Source organism: Oncorhynchus tshawytscha, linkage group LG20, assembly GCF_018296145.1.
Source record: "Oncorhynchus tshawytscha isolate Ot180627B linkage group LG20, Otsh_v2.0, whole genome shotgun sequence".
Taxonomy (NCBI): Eukaryota; Metazoa; Chordata; class Actinopteri; order Salmoniformes; family Salmonidae; genus Oncorhynchus; species Oncorhynchus tshawytscha.
In genome coordinates, this window is record NC_056448.1 from 13,480,115 (window position 1) to 13,494,315 (window position 14,201).

Sequence of the window (14,201 nt, forward strand, 5' to 3'; positions counted from 1 at the left end):
TTTTCCATAATGTACGTTTCATGCGTATACATTTGTCACTATATATCGTGTATATCGTGCCTCCCCCTTCTCACAAATCAGGTTTTTACAACGGTCGTAAATACCTGGTAGAAACTGCCATGTAGTATTGAGGGAGAGAGTCTATGGAGAACAAAGAGCTTCTCTTTAGAAACTCCTAATCCCCAAAATGGGAGAATTAAACAGTATTTATATTTTTGAGAATGTGGGAATGGTCCGTAGACAGTTAAGGGACAGTCATGTCGAGTGTGTTTCATTTGGTGATCTCATGAAGGACAGGGAACACACAACTATTTCTCTTAATGTGTACATATTCCAGCTGTTAGGTTTACATCTGAAGGTTGTATAAGATGAATAAGTATAAGAATACTTTTGGAAAGATAACAATGTGATTTATTCTTCTAAATAAGAATTAGTTGTTTTATGGTAACTTATGTACAGTCAGTAGCCACGCCCAGGTGGGCACAAATATGACAAGATGGCCCTTTTCTACCCAAGTGTAAAAGCCCCCGTGACGCAATTCACACCAGACCACCAAACCACAGTGTAAGCTAAGGTTGCAAATGGTTGAATTTCCAAGACTAGAAAACATGCAGGTGACGCAACATGTGAAATGGTTAAGAACTACAACTCTATAGGCCCTGGAGGCCATACAGCGTATAGCGTTGGCTACACGGCTGGAAATGGTTCAACTCTGAGACTATCGATCACTTCAGAATAAGAGCAAATCCTAGGTGTAGAATTACTAGTCTGCAGCTGGAAATTAAGTCTAGTACAAGAATACTGACAACCGCGGAAGCATCTATTCTATGCAACGACCATCTGTATGCCTGACATATCCATTACAACAGACACTATCCAGAGCCGCTGCGAAAGCGACAACTACGAAAGACATTGTGACTTCTGGGGAAGTTAATCAGAGACTCTCTGATGAACTGACTCTCCAGCAGTCAGACCGGCGATTCCAACAGAGAAGACAACAGCAACATATGAACGTAAATATATACATACAACTTTTCTCGAATGAGCTGCCGTTCATGTGCAAAGGATTAGCATTTCAATTAATATAATTATCAGCTGTATGTAGTGAATCCATTTTGTCTTTCCCGCCCTTTTATCTGTCCCCACCCCTTTCCATTGTCTACCAAGCCATCATGCCTGTTTAGCCCACTTGAGACTTATCAATGCATTGTGTTACATAAACAGTTGATATTGGTTACTATTTCTGTGATTATTTAGTTAGTAGATAAATAATTAAGCCAATTTGTATATTGCTGATTCATCATTTAGGCTAAGGTTCGAGAAGGTAATGAGAACTCAGGTAATAATGCTACATTAATAGAAGACTAATCGATAAGATATGATAATATCTGAATAGTCGATTCGGGAAAGAGAAACTCTATAAAAAAATTCCGGTGGTGCCTCGACTTCCTAGTTAATTAAAGTTTACATGATTAGTTTAATCACATACTAATAATTACACAGAAAAATGTATTTGATAATACAACAGTCTTTAATGAATAGTCAGACACAACACATTTGAACAAGGAACACAATCAATTTGAGTGTTTCACCATGTATTTCGTATGGACAGGTGTCTCGGGTAGGCCTGTTACGTTGACCGTATTACCGCCACACCAGCATTCACGAGTCATGACCGCAGTCAAATTCCACGTGACCACTTAGTCAAGGTAACTAGGCTTCGCCAAAACTGCTCTCTGATGCCGCTGTTCTTAAAAGCCGAGTCGTTGCGCAATCGCATGTGAAAACAGATTTTTGACTGGCCACCATTCAAAAGATAATCCCAGCTTTCTTGTGCTGCTAAATTCTTAAAATGAAGCACGTCAATCTGCATTCCAACCGGTGTAGCCTACCAGGCATACATAGGCGCGGTGCATGAGTTTCAAGTTTGGGGGAATAACATTTTCACCATAAATGCACCTTTTATAATGAAGCATTCCATTCCATGTTTCATCGCATTTGCAGACTTGTGTAAGGTAGCCTACTATTTTGCAATGTGATGAGTAGATTGAATAGTCATAATTTAGGCTAATAATGTAACTCAATCACTGTTTGCAAAAAAGACTGTTCAATGCATGGCTGAGCGTTCAATGCATGGCTGAGCGTTCAATGCATGGCTGAGCGTGTAGAGTAGGCCTGGGCTATATCAGATACGTTTCTTCTTCCTGCTGGAGGAATAAATGATTGTCCAAAAACAAACTTTTAAGTATCACTGACCCAACATTGATAAATAGTGAATATGTGCAGTGCGCACTCACCAGGGATATTGCCTATGCTCTCCACTATTCGCTCAATTAAGTTGATAATTTTGATAACTAAAAGACCTATTAGTCTTCTTTCTTCCCTGCAATAACCATTTGCTTTCCAAACTGTTTTCCCGCGATTTGTATTTGACATTTTTTAAATATGCCTGGCTTGGCCTCTAGCCTACTTTTCAGACAGTCGCAACACAACAATAATCCTTTCCTTACGACTGTAGGCAATGCGATTTAAAACAATACACAACCACATTAAAAATTAAAAATTAAAAAAGATAATGAGTATCCTGTTTTGAATGATTTTATTTACTTATTTATGGACAGGAGTAGGCTAATTCGGCTATTTAATTTTGGCATTTTAATTGTATTTACTTTAGAGAAAGCTTAGTTTCCCCTCGCCTTATGAACTTGCCGCCTATGCTTGCATATTAAAAACGGAACCGCGCGTAACCTACATTCGCTATTCGAGTGCAGGCTACAGATTTTTATAATTTTCTGTGGGCCATTATCAATCAAAAAATTATTCCACACCTACAGTACCAGTCAAAAGTTGACACATCTATTCATTCAATTTTTCTTTATTTTTACTATTTGCTACATTGTAGAATAATAGTGAAGACATCAAAACTATAGCAACCAATTATTTTAAACAAATCAAAATATATTTTATATTTGAGATTCTTCAAAGTTTCCACAGCTTTGCATGCTCTTGGCATTACCTCAACCAGCTTCATGAGGTAGTCACCTGGAATGCATTTCAATTAACAGGTGTGCCTGGTTAAAAGTTAATCTGTGGAATTCCTTTACTCCTTAATGCATTTGAGGAAATCAGTTGTGTTGTGACAAGGTAGGATTGGTATACAGAATATAGCCCTATTTAGTAATGATCAAGTCCATATTATGGCAAAAGCAGCTCAAATAAGCAAAGAGAAATGACAGTCCACCATTACTTTAAGACATGAAGGTCAGTCAATCCGGGAACATTTCAAGAACATTGAAAGTATCTTCAAGTGCAGTCGCAAAAACCATCAAGCACTATGATGAAACTGGTTCTCATGTTGACCGAAACAGGAAAGGAAGAACCAGAGTTAACTCTGATGCAGAGCATAAGTTCATTAGAGTTACCAGCCTCAGAAATGGCAGCCCATATAAATGCATTCCAGAGTTAAAGTAACAGAAACATCTCCACATGAACTGTTTAGAGGACACTGCGTGAATCAGGCCTTCATGGTCAAATTGCTGCAAAGAAACCAGTACTACAGGACACCAATAAGAAGAGACTTGGGCCAAGAAACACGAGCAATGAACATTAGACCAATGGAAATCTGTCCTTTGTTCTGACAAGTCCACATTTGTTTTTTAAAATTCCAACCGCTGTCTTTGTGAGACGCAGGGTAGGTGAACGGAGGATCTCCGCATGTGAGGTTCCCACCGTGAAGCATGGAGGAGTAGGTGTAATGGTGTGGGCGTGCTTTTTCTGGTGACGCTGTCAGTGATTTAATTTAGAATTCAAGGCACACTTAACCAGCATGGCTACCACCACATTCTGCAGCGATACACCATCCCATCTGGTTTGCTCTTAGTGGGACAATCATTTGTTTTTCAACAGGACAATGACCGCAAACACACCTCCAAACTGTTAAGGCTATTTAACCAAGAAGGAGAGTGATGGAGTGCTGTATCAGATGACCTGGCTTCTGCAATCACCCGACCTCAACCCAATTGAGATGGTTTGGGATGAGTTGGACCGCAGAGTGAAGGAAAAGCAGCCAACAAGTGCTCAGCATATATGGGAACTCCTTCAAGACTGTTGGAAAAGCATTCTAAGTCAATTTGGTTGAGAGAATGCCAAGAGTGTACAAAGCTGTCAAGGCAAAGGGTGGCTACTTTGAAGAATCTCAAATATATCAAATCTATTTTGATTTGTTTAACACTTTGGTTACTACATGATTCCATATGTATTTCATAGTTTTGATGTCTTCACTATTCACTATCTTCACTATTATGGGGCGGGTAGCCTAGTGGTTAGAGCGTTGGACTAGTAACCGAAAGGTTGCAAGTTCAAATCCCTGAGCTGACAAGGTACAAATCTGTCGTTCTGCCCCTGAACAGACCCACTGTTCCTAGGCCTTCATTGAAAATAAGAATTTGTTCTTAACTGACTTGCCTAGTTAAATAAAGGTAAAATAAAAATAAAATAAATTCTACAATTAAAAAAAAAAAAAAAAACTTGAATGAGTAGGTGTCCAAACTTTTGACTGATACTGTATATTAGTAGGCTATACAGTGCATTCGGAAAGTATTCAGACCCCTTGACTTTAAAAAAAATAAAAATGTTACAGCCTTACTCTAAAATGGATTTAAAAAAATTAAAATCCTCATCAATCTACACACAATACCCGATAATGACAAAGGGAATACAGGTTTTTAGAAATGTTTGCACATTATAAATAAACAGAAATACCTTATTTAAATAAGTATTCAGACCCTTTGCTATGAGAGTTGAAATTGAGCTCTGGTGCATCCTGTTCCCATTGGTCATCCTTGAGATGTTTCTACAACTTGATTGGAGTTCACCTGTGGTAAATTCAATTGATTTAACATGATTTGGAAAGGGACACACCTGTCTATTCAGGTCCCACAGCTGACAGTGCATGTCAGAGCAAAAACCAAGCCATGAGGTCGAAGGAATTGTCCGTAGAGCTCCGCGACAGGATTGTGCACAGGTCTGAGGAAGGGCACCAAAAACATTCTGCAGCATTGAAGGTCACCAAGAACGTAGTGGCCTCCATCATTTGTAAATGGAGGCGTTTGGAATAACTAAGACTCTTCCTAGAGCTGGCCAACCGCCAAACTGTGCATTCGGGGGAGAAGGGCCTTGGTCAGGGAGGTGACCAAGAACCCGATGGTCACTCTGACAGAACTCCAGAGTTCCTCTGTGGAGACGGGAGAACCTTCCAGAAGGGCAGCCATCTCTGCAGCACTCCCCCAATCAGGCCAGACGGAAGCCACTCGAAAGTAAAAGACACATGACTAAAGGACTCTCAGACCATGAGATACAAGATTCTCTGGTCTGATGAAACCAAGAGTGTCTTTGGCCTGAATTCCAAGTGTCACGTTTGGAGGAAACCTGGCACCTTCCCTACAGTGAAGCATGGTATTGGCAGCATCATGCTGTGGGGATGTTTTCAGTGGCAGAGACTGGGAGACTAGTCAGGATTGAGGGAAAGATTAATGGAGCAAAGTACAGCGAGATCCTTGATGAAAAGCTGCTCCAGAGCGCTCAGGACCTCAGACTGCGTCAAAGGTTCATCTTCCAACAGGACAACGACCCTAAGCACACAGCCAAGACAACGCAGGAGTGGCTTCTGGACAAGTCTCTGAATTTCCTTGAGTGGCCCAGCCAGAACCCGATCGAACATCTCTGGAGAGACCTGAAAATAGCTGTGCAGTGATGCTACCCATCCAACCTGACAGAGCTTGAGAGGATCTGCAGAGAAGATTGGGAGAAAGTCTGCAAATTCAGGTGTGCCAAGCTTGTACTGTAGCGGCATACCCAAGAAGACTCGTAATTGCCGCCAAAGGTGCTTCCATAAGGTACTGAGTAAAGGGTCTGAATACTTGCGTAAATGTGATATTTCAGTTTTTTTTTATGTTGAATACATTAGCAAAAAAATGTAAACTGTTTTTGCTTTGGCATTATGGGGTATTGTATGTAACTTGATGAGAAGGAAAAAAACAATTTAATCAATTTTAGAATAAGGCTGTAATGTAACACAATGTGGAAGGAGTCTAATGGTCTATATACTTTCAGAATGCACTGTATGTAAAGACCAGATTCAATTTGACAATAGTCTGATGGGTGAAACACATGTATTCTTCTGTGGGTTGCTGTGGAAACAAGTGCCTGTTGGATACTTGCCATTTGAATTCACATTAACATAATTTCCTCTTGTGTACAGCCCTCTTAAAGTGGGTATTGGTCATGCCATAACCATACATCAGTATGTGCCTGTGATCTATACTATGAGTAAAGGGTGGTTATGATTGCAGCATATTTTTGATGTAGGAACAACCTCCAGTAGCCTGCCTATATAGATGAGATCACAAGTACCCTCAGTAGCTAATATCTCCTGGCCAGGCAAAGCCTGTGTGTTCTTGTTTGCGTACAGTACATCTATATAACGTGTGTGTTTATGAGCAGCATGTACAGTATTGTCTCAGTGTTGGCTCAGCCAGTAATAACAGGAGAACATAAACTCAATAATGGAAAGTGCTTCACATCAAAGCAGTCCCCCTCATCTCTCACTGCCTTCAATTGAATTTAAACTTATGCCCTCTCCCTGTTTTATTTAACACTTTGTTAAAGAAATAACAAAATGTCATGTTCTCACTTGAGTGCGGTCGGATGATGGCTTCTTCCCTGGTCCTGTGTTTTCCATAGAAAGTGGAAGTAGCTAGTTAGACCAGACAGCTGTACAACCGGTCATAATAAAGACTTTGCTGCTTATGACTCGGCACTTAATTGGTCAACCGCTAGCATTGATTAGATGAGTCAATTCACCTGGTTTCCCTAATCAGCTGCTTATTCAGGGGTCAATACTGCAGACGCTGCAGCCCACCATAGACCTGCTCCATCTGTCTCTGTACCTTTTTAGTGTTGGGCTATAAAGACACCTCTCCCTCCACTTCTACTTTCAGCAGCAGCGGCCTCCCAACAGACCCAAACCCAAAATGGCGGCCTCGTCTCCTGCGGCGGCGGTCAAGCTGTCGGCCAGCCGGAGCACGTCTGGCGCCAGGAGGAGAAGGACGCGTTGTCGGAAGTGCGAGGCTTGCCTGAGGACAGAGTGTGGAGAATGCCACTTCTGTAAAGACATGAAGAAGTTCGGAGGGCCAGGTCGCATGAAACAGTCCTGCATCATGAGGCAGTGTATAGCGGTAGGTCTCCGACTAATCTTAACTACAGTAAGTCTGTTTGGCTTTTTATTGTGGTATGTTTTAAATGGTCAAACTAAAACTATCCTGCAAGGGACATTATGTGTGTGGACGTTTTAGAGTGAGTTCCTAAGATGATGTTTGTGGTCTCCAGCCTGTACTGCCCCACACAGCGGTGTGTCTGGTGTGTGGAGAGGCAGGGAAGGAGGACACAGTGGAGGAAGAGGAGGACAAGTTTAACCGCATGCTCATGGAGTGCTCCATCTGCAATGAGATAGTCCATCCTCTCTGCCTCAAGGTAAACGGCTCAATGCAGTGTGTGGATGCTGTCACTGAGCCTCTCATATCTCTCTGTACGTGATCGATCGAACCAGTGTGAGCACTTACGTTACTGCAGTGTATTTGTTTATGGTTGCCCTTCCTCCTATAGAGGACTCCTATGCTGCAAATGATAAATGATAGCTCTGCTTCTTACTGTCTCACTTTTACTTGTGCTTCCTATCACCTTCACCCACTCAGTACATTGTGTTCTTTTGTTCAGGTGAAAGATTCTGGTGGAGTTGTAAATGACGAGTTGCCAAACTGCTGGGAGTGTCCAAAATGCAACCATTCAGGGAAGACAGGGAAAGTAAGCATCTATGTGGGTGTGGAACCGGAATACTCTGAATATCTAGCCTCTGTTCAAGACATCAAATGTATCGTAAAAATACTTTAGAATTAAAAGTGTCCGGAAACAAATAGGCAAAAGATATAAAGTAGTCTTCTCTTGTTTCTCATCTTTTGGCCGTCAAGCAAAAAAGAGGACCAGGGTTCAAGTACGCGTCCAACCTTCCCGGGTCGCTGCTGAAGGACTCACGATTGAACCGTGACATCAAGGAAGAGCCCGACCCACCCAGTCTGCCAACATCACCCACTGGGACCACGGCAACCGTGGCCACAGTGAAGAGGAAGGCGGAGCGTGATGACACCCCCAAAACGAAAGCAGAGGAATCTCCTCCTCTGAAGAAACGTTCTCCAATGCTGTCTCTGGGCGGGCTGCCCCGACCCAGGCCTGAGGACAACCCTCTGAGGAAGAAGAGGATGCTGTTCGACATCAAAGATGAGGACGAGCCTCCTGTTGTCAAGAAAAAGGTGATTTATCCAACAGACTGATCAGCCTGATCATGGATAATTACGTTTATGATGAAGTATCTGTACTGAGCATTCCTCTTAATTTGAGAAAAATTGACAAGTTTATTTAGTCAAGATTCAATTACCAAACCGTAACCCTTGCCATTTGAGAATGGTAAACCCCTTACTTGTGAAACACTATTTGGAGAAAAATGTAGAAGATTATATGTATAAGGCCACTTCAAACTGTAAAGTGGATTGTAAGAAATGAATGTCAGAGTAACTGATCTGCTGCCTATGTTCCTTTACAGAAGAAGCCCCCAAAACCTGATGACCTTTTGATCCCCAAGCTGTTAAAGACCATCAAGCAAGAGCAAGTAGATGAGGACGACGAACACAAAGACCATGAAGATGAAGAGGAGGACAGATGCACAGCGGACAGGGTTGTAACTAAAGGGAAAAGAGAAGAGGAGGAAGAGGATGGAGATGAGGAGGAGGAGAAAGGTGGTGGTGTAGAGGACAGTAAAGACGGTACAGTAAAGACTATGCTGAGTCCACTGCTACGGACGTCTAGAGCCAGAGAGAGTGACCAGTCCTGCTCCAGCTCTCCCCGGGCAGGGCCCAGCAGTGTAGGGTGCGATGCCCCAGAGAAGACACCTGGCCAGCTGAAGGCACGCAAACGCCGCCGCCTCCCCAACAAAGAACTGAGCAAGGAGCTGAGCAAAGAGCTCAATCTGGAGATTCAGAAGACCGAGGACTGCCTGGCCAATCAGAACCGCAGACCACTGAAGAGGGAGGACAGCCCAGCCAATAACAGCCGTCGACCCTTGAAAACTGAGGACACCTCGACCAATCCGAACCGCAGACCACCAAAAACAGAGGACTCTCCTGCCAATCATAACCGCAGGCCAATTAAGACTGAGGATGGTCTATCCAATCACAACCGCCGGCCATTGAGGACCGAGGACTGCTTAGTCAATCAGAACCACAGGCCAATGAAGACAGAGCCTGAGAGCGACGGGGAGGAGCCTAAGCCCAAGCGGCCACTCAACAACTGCACCAGTGACCTCGGAGACTGGCTCCACCCCAGGGGGCGGGAATTAAACGGGACGCCCCGCCAGCTCTCGCCCCTGGGGTGGAATCGCAGCCCTCCGATCACACCTATTTGCCCACGCCCTCCTCCCTGCCGCTCACCACCCAAGTGTGTCCAGATGGAGCGTCACGTGATCCGGCCGCCTCCCATCAGCCCCCCGCCAGACAGACTGCCCCTGGAAGACGGACAGACCCACATGATGCACAGGGAGGTGTGGATGGCCGTGTTCGGGCACCTCGCACACAGAGACCTTTGTGTCTGCATGCGCGTCTGCAAAACCTGGAACAGATGGTGAGTTTTCAGATGTGCTGTGGCTATCAGATAGAGCAAGGGGTCTGATACCAAGTTAAACCAGTCAGTCTTGTGAAATAGTGGGTTGTGTTTCTCATAATGGACCTTGTTCATTGGAACTACAGTATGAACACTAAGCTGTAAGGCTCTCTAGCCTAGAGCTCTCACCTCAGTGTAGTCCTTCCACAGCTGTAGCTATGGCGGCTGTGTGATCGTGTGCTGACCTTCGCCCCTGCCTCCCCAGGTGCTGTGATAAGAGGCTGTGGACGCGGATCGATCTGAACCGCTGTAAGTCCATCACTCCCCTCATGCTGAGTGGCATCATCCGCAGACAGCCTGTGGCTCTGGACCTCAGCTGGACCAACATCTCCAAGAAGCAGCTCAGCTGGCTCATCAACAGGCTGCCAGGTAAACACCAGCCAGCAGTGTTGTAACTGAGGCAATGTGCAAATCCCTATGTGCCTTTATAACAGAATGGTCTGAACTATAGTATGTATGTATGTATGTGTGTGTGTGTGTCTGTATCTCTGTCCATGGTTCTGGGTACACACTGGAAACCTGATGTCACCACCACTCTCTATTACAGTGCTTCTCTGTACTGAGGGCATTGACAGGAACATATTTAATGTGACTAGTTGTGATGGGTTTATGTTTGGCAATACTGTAATGCTGTCTTTGTTTCCATGGCTGGGCGAGCTGCTCCGGCATGTCTGACGCTTGTATCCCCAGGGTTTCCTTAAGTGTTTCAGCCCATTTGCTTTGTTTCTTATTAATTTATGCGGCGACTATAATTACATTTGCATAGTGATTTGTTTTTGTTTCCTTGTTTTTGAAGCCTCAGGTTAACGAGCTGTTGGAGACTAATATGATTCCTTAATGGAAAATCACAATTAGTCCCCCCCCCCCAAGGATTGAAAATAGCAGCAGAGAATGTTACACTAGTTGGAGGGAGGGAGCCCTGCTGATGTATTAGTCGTGCTTCTTTTTTTTTTGGGTGGGGGGAGCATTGTGACAGTGCTAGGGTGTTAGCAAGAGAGAGAGTGATGTCGAGTTTTGACCCCTGTTAACCCTTGACTGTTGTCCCTGCAGGTCTGCGGATGCTGCTGCTCTCAGGCTGCTCCTGGGTGGCTGTGTCTGCCCTCTGCACCGCCAGCTGCCCGTTGCTGAGGACCCTAGATGTCCAGTGGGTAGAGGGGCTCAAAGACGCCCAGATGAGGGACCTACTCTCACCCCCCACAGACAACAGGCCAGGTATATTCCCACCATCCTCCAGTGTGTTAGAATGACCGTCTGGACACGTGGCGGGGAGTTTTGAACAGCATGTCCATGTGTTTTGCGATCCAGTCAGGCTGCTGCAGCCCATCCATGTCAGGTCTTGCTGTGCTCTCTGGTGCCCCCATGTGGCTGTCTTTACAGGCCACACAGCTGGAAACACTTGGACCTGATTGTGCTCCGAGTAAGGAAGCTTAAAAACAACTTGACACATTCAATCTCTCCGTCTCTTTCTGTCTCTCCTTCTCTAGGTCAGCTGGACAACAGGAGTAAGTTGCGGAATGTGGTGGACCTGCGTCTGGCCGGGCTGGACATCACAGACACCTCCCTGCGCCTCCTCATCCGCTACACGCCCCAGCTGACCAGGCTGGACTTGAGCTACTGCAACCACGTCACTGACCAGTCGGTCAACATCCTGACCACGGCTGGGACCACCACCAGAGACTCGCTCACTGACATCAACCTCTCTGGTAGGAGGATACAAGGCCGTGTTACAATGCCTACTATCACTACGGACAATGACTATGTCCGAATGTCCCTACAGCCTCCTGTTTACTGAGAGTATTTACGACTAACAGTAACAGTACTAGTCACTAGTTAGAACATATTGGTTAGAATCCAGACACAGCCATTGACTGTCCGTTGCAACGTTCAATCGTTGCTTCATGGCATAGGTCTTGGCATGTTTCCTATTCATTGGTTCATGGCATAGCTCATGGCATGTTCCTTACTGAGAGGAATGCACCCCCCCATGGATGCCAATATGCGATATGGCCTAAAAATCATGTCTTGATTTTTTTTCTAACTTATGGGGCGGGGCGGTTCACGATATATCTTTTTCAAATGTTTTCTCACAATAAGACACAGCCATTAACAGACAATACACCTCATTTCAAACAGTCAGGAATGATCTAATGAGGGCTTGTTAAGTTAAACCTAGGCTAAATAGAATCGTTCCACAACCGTAAGACCCACTAATAATGTAATTATTTCATTAAAATAGTTTAACCTACTTTTGTGGTGTTGCAATAATCACTGATCTGGCTTTCAAGTGTGTTAATGACAAAGCCCTTTTTGTTTTAAAATTACCCAGAACCATGTGTAATGCAAATCCACTAATGATGACGAACTTCTTCAGGCGGACATTATAGAAAACGAACACAGGTCTCATAAACAATATCTCAAACACAAGCCCACATGCTAGCGAGGAGCCAGCTAATATTCATATTTCGAGTCTAGCCAACTTGGATCTATTTTCTTGCTAAAAAGGCAGAACAGTTGAACTGTTATGAACACACCCTCCTGTCCGTCTCCAACTGTGTGAACAACATAGCGATTCTGTTGGACCAAACTTCAAATTCAAACCGATTGTTGTCAGAGAGGAAGAAGCTATTTTGTCATGAGTGGCAAGGGGAGGGACTTGGGGTCTTTGTGCGACTAGAAATGTGCACGCAGCACAGAAGGTGCGAAGGACACGAGACCAAAAAGACAGAACGCTCAAAAACATAGACATTTGGAACATCGCGCTAAAACATACATTCAAATAAATGTTATAGATTGCGCAGCCCTATATAAATAGCTTTAATTGTGCCTATTTGTGATGCTCTATTGGAGCCAATGGGGTGGAGTAAAACTAGGGCTCACAGTCCCCCCGGAGTGAAGCTCCACTACAAACCATAACTGAATCACCCCCCCCATGTTTCTCCACTCTGAGTAGTGCCCTTAAAGGTTGGATCAATGAGAGATAGACATTCCCATTATGAGACAGTCAGGGGGAACCGTGTGGCAGTCAGACTAATGAGGTCTCTGGCACCACTGATGTCTTATCCCCCCGTCAGTCACTCACTGACGGAACCGCTTGAAAGCTTGTTAATGGAGCACTTGAAATCCCCATGCACATGACTACGGTGAGATTTTGGTTTGAATCTTATATCCTAGAAAACAAACGAGCGGTAGGTGTATAGGAGGAGCCTATCTGTCTGTATACGCACTGAAGATACTGAATGGTCTCCTATTACATCAACCTATCTTCCTCCTCCCTCCCCTCTGCAGTGTGCAACAGAGTCACGGACCAGTCGCTGGCCTACTTCAAGCGCTGTGGAAGCATCTGTCACATTGACTTGCGCTACTGCAAGCAGGTGACCAAGGAGGGCTGTGAGCAGTTCGTTGCTGAGATGTCAGTGAGTGTACAGTTCGGACTTGTAGAGGAGAAACTACTGCAGAAACTCTGCTAGCGGTTGAGAGAGAGACTGCGCTGTATGCACTCGCTTAGTTAGGACACTCTTCAGAATAAGGAACCGTCAAGGGTGGCGTCATCGCCATGGAGAAAGTGTTGCATTTGACAGAGGACATTTTTACAAGTGACTGTGGCTCTGATACTCATTGAATGCCTCTTGTGCTGCTGAAACAATCATGTTTTCCAAAACAGGATTTTCAACATGTAAAAAGCCACCTGGCATTACTGGACATTTGACAAAGCATGTTTTTCCCCCCACCCCTGTTTTGTCTATGCCAAGATATTTAAGTTATTTTTTTATTTCTGCAAATGAACAGGCAGTGTATGTTCACAATGGTGAAGTTTGACTTCTTTTGTTTAGTATGTACTGTTGTTGCAGTGCACAGTTTATGCATTACACATCAATATTTTTGTATCAGAAAGTGTTTCATACTTTTATGTGCAGGGTTGAATGCACTGATTTACAGTACCATTTTTGATGGACAGTATTCAATCTGTCTCTTGTTTTTTATTCTTTAGACTGTAGACTTATGCCAAGAGCAGTAGCTTGTTTTCTGTACGGCTGTTTTATATGTCATTTATTTAAGTGCTGAGGTTCATTTTTATGCGTGTAACTGTCTGTACAGTACACAGATACGTTGTCCTTTTCATGTTTTACTCAACTTAAATTTCGAAATATCTAGAAAAAAAATCTATTTGTACTGTTTGACAAATAAATATTACTGTCCTTTCCAAGGTTTATCAAGTCCGTATGAGTGGGCACCAGTGACTGTTTGCAAGAGGAAGCATCATAAGGCTGATTTAAAGTCTACTACTGCATACCAAGAATCTGTCCGTCTTCATATACCAGGCCGGTGTGACATTATCATGGTCTGTGTTGTTTTTTCACAAGGGATTCCCACACCTATGGATGCACGTTTTAAGTAGACACTTGCTTTTGAATAAAACCAATACAGTATGTACACTG

General features: G+C 44.0%; 1 protein-coding gene across 8 annotated transcripts in view; it reads left to right on the forward strand.

The window, feature by feature from the left end:
- The window catches only part of LOC112219441 (lysine-specific demethylase 2B), a 51,391-nt gene extending 37,425 nt beyond the window's left edge, over positions 1 to 13,966 (forward strand). For 3 of the 8 annotated variants that reach the window (XM_042302213.1, XM_024380685.2, XM_024380681.2), the window contains 9 exons: positions 6,999 to 7,235; positions 7,387 to 7,530; positions 7,774 to 7,872; positions 8,025 to 8,363; positions 8,654 to 9,726; positions 9,971 to 10,134; positions 10,816 to 10,977; positions 11,250 to 11,468; positions 13,051 to 13,966. In XM_042302213.1, the coding sequence (XP_042158147.1) occupies positions 6,999 to 7,235; positions 7,387 to 7,530; positions 7,774 to 7,872; positions 8,025 to 8,363; positions 8,654 to 9,726; positions 9,971 to 10,134; positions 10,816 to 10,977; positions 11,250 to 11,468; positions 13,051 to 13,232 (2,619 nt within the window). In that variant the 3' untranslated portion in view covers positions 13,233 to 13,966. Of the gene's footprint in view, positions 1 to 6,998; positions 7,236 to 7,386; positions 7,531 to 7,773; positions 7,873 to 8,015; positions 8,364 to 8,653; positions 9,727 to 9,970; positions 10,135 to 10,815; positions 10,978 to 11,249; positions 11,469 to 13,050 lie in introns of all 8 variants that reach the window. The other 5 variants (XM_024380680.2, XM_024380682.2, XM_024380683.2 and 2 more) reach the window with 5 other exon arrangements.
- Positions 13,967 to 14,201: the final 235 nt, after the last annotated feature.